At 48.0% G+C, this 9,301-nt stretch overlaps 1 protein-coding gene across 1 annotated transcript; it reads right to left on the reverse strand.

Annotated features, from left to right (window-relative positions):
- Positions 1-5,178: 5,178 nt before the first annotated feature.
- On the reverse strand, positions 5,179-6,153 carry LOC104341884 (olfactory receptor 51G2). Its single transcript, XM_009946684.2, has one exon. It carries the CDS (start codon positions 6,151-6,153, stop codon positions 5,179-5,181), a length of 975 nt encoding a protein of 324 aa, XP_009944986.2.
- Between the last annotated feature and the right edge of the window lie 3,148 nt (positions 6,154-9,301).

The following is a 9,301-nucleotide window of genomic DNA, read 5'->3' on the forward strand; positions in this document are numbered from 1 at the left end:
GAATGGCCAGGAAGATGTGTAAAAGCCTTTGCTTTGGGTGCCTCTCTATTTTCGGGGATCAGATTTTTAAAAATACCGGGATTTAGAAAGTGCTGGGATGGAATGTCAAAGGCTGATGCAACAGGAGGGTTGGAGCCCCAGTGCTGCACAGCCCAGCCTGGCATGGGAGGGCTTGGGACAGGGGCGAAGGCCCTGCCTGAGTCATAACCCCAAGTTCGACCCCCCGGGTGACACGAGACTTCATCCATCCACCCCGGCGGACCAGGCAGCTGGTCAGTAGCTGGCTGTACCTGCGCTGGAATAAACCCGCCGTCTCCCCTGCCCTGTACGGACAGCTCGAGGTCAAGCACATAACTGCCCTCTGCAACATTCCTGAGCTTTCTGATTATTTGTTGCACGCCCTACCCATGTAAAACAAGGGCAAAAAAACGTTTTTGTGGAAAGCTCCGCAGGCTGCTAATACAGTGATTCTAAAAGTAACACTCAGTTGTGAAAACGTTTGGGTTTTTTTTACTGCACGTCTGTGGTGAAGCCTTTATCCTAAAATAGCAATCAAGATTTTATTTCCCTGACGTGGGGTTTTTCCATCTTGAATCTATGACAAGTGAGACTCATACTCCAGCTTTTTACACACAATTTACAAACAGCGTAGGTGGACTGTTACTGTCAAGTTACCTAAAAGCTATTCTCGTGATGAAATTTTCAGTGAACCTCTTACATTAAGATGCAAGCTGAATGGACAAAGTGCTTTGGTAATTGCTGACAAGTACCTGAGACAACTTACCTGCCAGCCACTGAAGTGTAATTACGGTATGAGTCTCATTGTAAAATGTCTGCCATCCTATTCATTTCTTTCAAGAGAATGTGACTGTGAGAGAACAACACACAAAGTAAATAAGCCCTGGATGTTTCAGTTCATCTCTAGTTCTTTGGTATCGGTAAATGCACAAACGTTTTCAGAAGTGAGTAATGAATTTGGATTGCTAGTTGGATGAAGACCAGGTACTCCAAGTACCTTGCTTTCTGTAGAGATGAAAACTAGATCTGTGTCTTTTAAAATACCAGTAAATGCAGATTTATGTTCCTACAGTGATCCTCCCTCCAGCAAGCCCCAGTAACTGCATTTAACAAGAGGAAAGCACATTCAGACAGTGAAACCATCCAAGCCAGAGGACCACTAGCAGCAGCCGCAGCAGCTGATCTCCATAGATGCTCATAAACACTGACCAGACTTGTCCCATGGAGCCACAACTGGTCTGAGACCAGCTTCCCAGGAGGGAGCAGGCAATGGGACAGTCTTCACCATCTGAATCCATCTCAACATCACTCCTTCCTGTGATGTGGCAGTGAAAAGGGAATATACATACCCCCTCAAAAGCCCTCTGAGCCGTTTTGCATATGCAGCCATTTTTCCACATCATCCCACCAGAAAAAAAAGTATGCATCAAGCCAAAATATTACTTCAAAGGGAAAAGAGAAAAGAAAAATTGAGAACACAAGACATCACTCAAATACCAATTTTAACCAAAATTAAAAATCATCTTAATTGATGCTTTGATAAAATGTGTTTTGTTTTGTTTTTTCCAGCCGTGTGCCATCCTGGTAAGCAGAAAAGCTGTACCTGCTTGTAGCTCTGCTGCTAGTTTGTAGATATGCCCAGGTCCTGGTTAAGTCAGTTGCTCCAGTCAGGCATTTGCTGTATTTGGAGTCATACAAGCTCTGTCTCTACTAAAGTGAGCAGGACGTGGCTGGAGCCTCATCCCACCACCAGCCACACCGTTAACCCATTCCTTGCCTCCAGGGAAACCCCTGGTTGCCGCCATCGGGCACTGCCCCAGACAGTGCCCAGGCACGAATGAGGGGGTAGCACAGCCAGGGAATAATGTCCACTGGGCTGTGGAGTAAAGCCGTCCTGGCTAGGAAGGGAAGAAAGGATAGATGCGGGTGTGGCCAAGAAGCACGAGGTGTCTCTAGGACAGAGAACTGTCCTCATCCCTCTTTTAATTGTGGTGTGGACAAAGCCACAGAGCGCAGCAGGGACAGCAGCGTGGCTCGGCATGAACGCGGGTAACGGGGGAGTCTCCTAGGGCAGAGGAGTTGCGCAGCGCAGAGCTCAGAGAGGGCTCAGGATGGGACGAGCGTGCATCAGGAACCAAATGAAGAGGGCAAGAATGGCTTTCCTTCTCCTTCTCCTTCTCCTTCTCCTTCTCCTTCTCCTTCTCCTTCTCCTTCTCCTTCTCCTTCTCCTTCTCCTTCTCCTTCTCCTTCTCCTTCTCCTTCTCCTTCTCCTTCTCCTTCTCCTTCTCCTTCTCCTTCTCCTTCTCCTTCTCCTTCTCCTTCTCCTTCTCCTTCTCCTTCTCCTTCTCCTTCTCCTTCTCCTTCTCCTTCTCCTTCTCCTTCTCCTTCTCCTTCTCCTCCTTCTCCTTCTCCTTCTTCTCCTTCTCCTTCTCCTTCTCCTTCTCCTTCTCCTTCTCCTTCTCCTTCTCCTTCTTCTCCTTCTCCTTCTCCCCCTTTCCCTTCCCCTTCCTTTTCCCCCTCTCTCCCTCTCTCCCTCTCCCATTCCCTCCTTCTCCTCCCCTTCCCTGCCCTCCTCCTTCTCCTCTCCTCTCCTCTCCTCTCCTCTCCTCTCCTCTCCTCTCCTCTCCTCTCCTCTCCTCTCCTCTCCTCACCTCACCTTGCCTCGCCTCTCCAAGAGATGCCTCTCATATGTCTCGCGCTGTTCTTCCTGTCCCTCAGAGGAAATAAATCCATTGGCAAGCGCTCTAAGTGATCCCGTGGTACAAAGTGGAGATCTCAGGGCATCACAGCACAGGAATTAGCAGCTTTAAGTGTTCCATCTATCTCTTTTTTCTCTCACACAGATATTAAACCACAATTAATTTTCCCGTTCCCAGAGGCAGCCAAAGGTTTTTGAATATATGTTCCTAAAAGACAGTACCTTATACAGAGGTTCCCAGATCTTGAACATTTGCTTGGTACCCTCCAGCTACACAGGTTGGGAAGCAAATGGGGCAGCAGATGAAGCTCTGCTGAACTGGGTGACGGAGATGCACCAAATGCACTGCAAGCTGCACTCCACCATGGTCTCCAGCTGCGGTAATAAATGTCCTAATAAATCTCCTACGCATTTCCTCCCTGGCTGTCCCCCGCCCCGAACGTTTGCTTGCTGTGGCAGAGGCCCCTTGGGCTTTTGCTGTTTTGGAGAATGGCTGTAGCCACAAAGCACAGATGTCCAGGAAGAAACTCGAACTTTTCAGCACAGGAGCAGTGCTGTGCGAGGACCCTGCAAGCTAAGCATCTCTCCAGCAAAGTTCTTTTCTAGGCTTTGCTGCTGAAAAATGTGTTTATTTCCTTTTGTAAATAGCTGGCTACAAGCACCAAGTTAGACCTTAGATATTTTGGGCAAAGAGTGCTCCCATTGGATGCTGTCTCAATGCAAACGGGACCTGCACCCCAAGACCCGCTGTGCCAGTGCTCAGGCAGAGGTCCTGCGCCTGGTCTGCTGAACAGCGTTTTCCCCTGTGCAAGGGCCCACTGGGATCCGCAGCAAAACAGCTCGCACAACACAAAACAAACAGTGGCCTGGGAATCGTCCCCTCAGGAATCTTCCCTTCTCCCTTTCCATTATTTCATGGAGACGTTCCCTCATTATTCTTTTCTCTCTATTCCAGGTGCTGTTGTGTGTAGAGCAGAATAGAAAGAGGCACTAATCCTGAAGTGTGAAGTGCTTAGCAGCAGGCAGAAACAGGCCGGTTCTGGTGTGAAATCCTGCCCCAATACCTTCTGCTGTTTCACCCTTCCATGAATGCTGACCATTTCTTCTTACTCTCCACCATGGTCCAGACTGGCCAAAATATGGCTTAAAATCAAGAAAAATACAGCTCCACAATTTGGAGGCATGAAAGATTTTGGGCCATTTTATTCTGTCTGTGGGAGGACACAAGGCAGGAGGATTATGAAACCTTTCTTCGTGCCTGGCTAAGACCCATCCTACAGCAGAGCAATAAGATGCTTGGAGACACTGTCACCTCCCATCTGTGGTCTGCCCCTGGAGGTGTCCTCCTCCCACCCCTCTTAGGAGTACAGTCAGTACCTGGCAGATTGTAGCATGTGGCCCTTAGTGTCAGGAAGTTTAGCCATTCCTATCATATTTTTAAAACACCTGTTTTTCAGCAAGATAACTACCCACACCAGACCCCCAAGCACCATCCTGATGCATAGGTAATTCATCCGATCCTGTGCTCATCTACAGCACATCCTGAAGATTTTAAGCAACTCCAACCTAGTATCTCTGTATCATATAAACAGGAAAAAAAATGGCTTCATCAAGTCTTTTGACCTTTTACAACAAAGAGGTGTCTTTTATTGGAGATATTGCACACATACATTACATTCAGTACAAAATAATGGCTGGAACATTAGACTTGGCAAGACAGTAAGACTCGATGACATCAAAAAGAGATGCAAAAGCAGCACTGCTCCCATCACTGTAGATTTGCACGGCGCTTTAGAAACATTGATGAAGATGAAGGCTGATTTTTTTTTTTTTTTAGAAGGACTGAGAATGCTGCAGGTCCTCTTAGGATCAAATCTTCAGAAAATGCTCTGTGCTCAGCCTCTGGAGCTGAGCTCCATCTTGTGGGATGTTTTCAGTTGAACAACTAATGACTGGGATATTCAGAGTGGCTCCAAACTCTTGGCCCAAGCCTTGTCCTGCTGAGCTCACTGCCTGAGTTAGCTATGCTGTAACATGCGGTGAGGGAATGATGACCCCACACTAGGGAGCCTGGGTTAAGCTTACACGCTATTTTCTGGCTACTAGAGTTTGCACAACATGCGTTGCAGAGGTTCCTTGATCCACCCCGTTGCATGACTTGGAAAGAGAGAGTCATGCAGCCCATTTTTCTTTCATTGTCTCCCTCTAACTTGGGCTTCCGTCTATAGATACCACTGGTGTTAATGCTTGGGGTGTTGGCAGGCTGCTGGAAGGGACAAAAGCATCATGATGGGACAAAACATGGAAGATCACAGCTCTGCGTTGAGGGACAGTGCCTGAGTGAATCTGCAGTTCTTTCATCTGGCAGTGACCTGTGTGGATGGAGCACCAAGAAACCAGTCCACTAGCTCTTACCAAGAAACTAGTCCACTAGCACTTTCCGGCAGGACTGGTAGAGGAAGCTACCAGTCAGATTCACTCTTCCTCCACAGTGCTCTGAGCAAAGCTTGACGGATGTGGCTACTTTTTATGCTGTAGATAATGGGGTTGAGAGCAGGGGGAATTATAAGGTAGGTGTAGGCCACCAAAGTGTTAACCAGAGGAGGAACGTTCTTTCCAAAGCGATGGATCATGGACAGTCCGATCATTGGGATGAAGAATACTAGAACAGCACAGATGTGGGAGACACATGTATTCAAAGCCTTGAGACACTCCTCCTTGGTTGCAAGGCCGATAACAGTTTTAACGATCAGGATGTAGGACAGCACAATGAAGATGAAGTCCATCCCCACCGTTGATAAGAGAATAATCATACCGTAGAAGACATTGACCTTTATATCTGCGCATGCTAGCTTCATGATATCAGGATGGAAGCAAAAAGAATGAGAAAGCTCAGTCTTCCCGCAATAGGTTAGTCTCTTGAGCAAGAAGGGTATGGGAAGGAGGGAGACCATACCTCTCAATATAATTGCCAGACCTATTTTTATGACAGTTGTCTTGGTCAGTATGGAGGAGTGTCTCAGTGGATGGGAGATGGCAATGAAGCGGTCAAATGCCATTGCCAGTAGCACAGAGGATTCAAAGAAGGACAGTATGTGGATGAAATACATCTGAGTGAGGCAAGCATCAAAGCCGATCCTTCGCATGTTAAACCAAAAAATGCCCAGAGTAGTAGGCAGTGTACAGAGAACCAAGCCCAGGTCAGTGACTGCCAGCATGGAGAGGAAGTAGTACATTGGTTCGTGAAGACTTTGGGTCTTCTTTATGATGAATAGGATCATGCAGTTTCCCAAGAGAGCAGTAAGGTATAGTGCACAGAAAGGGATGGAGATCCAGTGGTGAAGGGCTTCCAGGCCTGGGATGCCCATCATGAGGAAAGCTGAAGGCTGATATAAGGAGCCATTGAATTCCCACGTGGTATGTGAGTCATGCTCCATCCCAGCTCAGCTCTCACATGACCTATACCTAGAACAAATCAACAACAGAAACTCCATGTAGCTGGACTCTCCACTGAATATAGAAGTGGGTAATGACAAGCACCACATCCTTCCACCTCCCCACCAACCTATGCAGGTGCCCCCATGCTGTTTAGGACACTGTTATAATTACCATGGTGTCACACATGACTACAGTCTTGTTTATGCATTAAACTATAAAATGAAGGAAAAGGATGGACATTTTTTCTTAAAAAAAAAAAAAAAAGAGTTGCATTTTCTCTTAAGATGAAAGTGAAAACATTCCAGGTGACTGCTACTGTTTTATAGTTGTCTCCAAATTCTGCAGGTTGAGATGCTCTACTGAGTGAGCAAATGCTTTTTGTAGAGAGATCCCAAAGCAGACTATGCTGCAGCTGACTCCTTTTTGATGCTGCAACTGGAGATCAAAGGACATGAAAATGGTGAAATTTTAACTCTGACCTCTTAGTTAAGAAATCAACATTGGAAACAAAAGCACAATCCAACAGAGAATCAGGCACTTAGACACTACTGCTCTCAGCCCAGATGGCTACCAGAGTAAGGTGGGTTTTCAGTGATTCTCACATTAAAGTGGTTGCTCTTTCATGATCTACCTTACTATCAGGTGAGGGGAAATAAATGAGCAAAATCCCACTTGTGTGGTGCCTGTGATTTTTATTAGTAACAGTCAAAAGCAGGGCAAAACACGAGAAGTTGCAGGTTCAGAATCACTGGGGAGGATCCGTGGAAAGTCTTTGGGTCTGAATCAGAGGGGAGGGTATATGGTGGGGTTTTTATACAGGGCTTAAGAGTATGAGGTGAGTGAGGCCTTTACAGAAACCCAGCAGATGTCTACTCTAGTGAGTCCAGCAGAAGGCCACTGAGATCCCTGGTAGTTGGAAAAATGGCCTGTCACAGAATCACAGACTCACAGAACAGCAGGGATTGGAAGGGACCTCTGGAGATCATCCAGTCCAACCCCCCCTGCTAAAGCATGTTCACCTGGAGCAGGTCATACAGGACTGCATCCAGGAGGGTTTTCAATATCTCCAGGAAAGGAGACTCCACAACCTCTCTGGGCAACCTGTTCCAGTGCTCTGTCACCCTCAGAGTAAAGAAGTTTTTCCTCACGCTCAGGTGGAACTCCCCGTGCTCCAGTTTGTGCCCATTGCCCCTTGTCCTGTCGCTGGGCACCACTGAGAAGAGCCTGGCCCCATCCTCTTGACACCCACCTTTAGATATTGATAAGTGTTGATAAGGTCCCCTCTCAGTCTTCTCTTCTCCAGGCTGAAGAGCCCCAGGTCTCGCAGCCTTTCCTCGTGGGAGAGATGCTCCAGTCCCCTCATCCTCCCCATAGCCCTCCGCTGGACTCTCTCCAGCAGTTCCCTGTCCCTCTTGAACTGGGGGGCCCAGAACTGGACACAGCACTCCAGATGTGGCCTCACCAGGGCAGAGCAGAGAGGGAGGAGAACCTCCCTTGACCTGCTGGCCACACTCTTCTTCATGCACCCTAGGACACCATTGGCCTTCTTGACCACAAGGGCCCATGGCTGGCTCATGGGTAACTTTCTGTCCACCACAACTCCCAGGTCCTTCTCCTCAAAGCTGCTCTCCAGCAGGTCGACCCCCAGCCTGTACTGGTACGCGCGGTTATTCCTCCCCAGGTGCAGGACCCTACACTTGTCCTTATTGAACCTCATCAGGTTCCTCCCCACCCAGCTCTCCAGCCTGTCCAGATCTCGCTGAATGGCAGCACAGCCTTCCACAGTGTCTGCCACTCCTCCCAGTTTAGTATCATCAGCAAATCTGCTGAGGACACGCTCTGTCCCTTCATCCAGGTCATTGATGAATATGTTGAATAAGACAGGCCCTAGTACTGACTCCTGGGGAACACCACTAGTCACAGCTCTCCAGCTGGATTCAGTACCCCTGATCACAACCCTCTGAGCTCTGTCCTTCAGCCAGTTCTCAACCCACCCCACTGTCCACTCATCTGTCTCACACTTCCTAAGCTCACCTATGAGGATGTGGTGGGAGATAATGTCAAAAGCTTTGCTATGGTAAGAGACCAAGGAATGTAGCCACCAGAAGGCCACTGAGATGGCTGGCTGGAGCAATACCCCAGAGAAAGATACCAAGGAAAGAGGCTTGTTCAGCCTGGAGAAGAGAAGACTCTCCAGGGACCCAACAGCAGCCTTCCCCTGCCTACAAGGGGGCTATCAAGGAGGCCAATCCAGGCTCTTCACAGCAGTGCATCATGGGAGGATGAGAGACAACAGGTATAAGTAGAAACAAGGGAGGTTTAGACTAGATATAATGAGAAATGTTTACCCGTGAGGATCAGGTTGCCCAAAGAGGTTGTGCATCTCTATCCTTAGGAATTTTCAAGACCCAGCTGGATAAAGCCACCAGCAGCCTTGTCTGACCTCTTAGCTGGCCCTGCTTTGAGCAGGACATTCGACTGGAGATCTTCTGAAGTCTCTTCAGCCTGAATCATCTGATGAAACTGTGAGCTTGTGATTTTACCATAGGTTTCAGTCCTCTTGGAGGATTCAGCCATCTCAGCACAATGGAGGTTCCCACACTGCACATGGAAACGCACCTAGCAGAGATGCTGGAGAGGCTGACGGGGTCCAAGAGCCCTCTCTGTGCCTTCTGTGACAGAACGACTGGCTGGGTGGATGGGGGAAATCAGTGAATGTGCAGAACAAGAGCTAATTAAGGGAAAAGAAATATTTGTGGCTTCAATCTTAATGCACCTTCTGTAGGATACATAAAAGGTAGGTCAAAGAGTGCCTGAATTACGAGCAGGAGAGTTTATTGTAACACAGTTCATTTTTGAATAAACACACATATCTTCCATGATGTATTTATTATGTTCCTAATATGATCTGGCTCCATTAGGCCCTCAGCCTGCTTGAGAGTCTAATGTGGCAATAAATCCCAAAGCGTAGCAAGCTTTCTTCCTGCTCCAGGGCAAAAGCAACATGTAACTGATGGGAAGTGGGGAAGACCCAAAGTTGTTTCATTTCCTACCGGCAGGGCCACTGTGTCTTCATCGCACAGTTACAGGGTAGTGTCGGGAATCGCCTTGGCCAGCACGTAGCCCCACTGTGTCAGCTGCTGAAGG

This window comes from Leptosomus discolor, chromosome 1 (assembly GCF_034619465.1).
Source record: "Leptosomus discolor isolate bLepDis1 chromosome 1, bLepDis1.hap2, whole genome shotgun sequence".
NCBI classification, from domain to species: domain Eukaryota; kingdom Metazoa; phylum Chordata; class Aves; order Leptosomiformes; family Leptosomidae; genus Leptosomus; species Leptosomus discolor.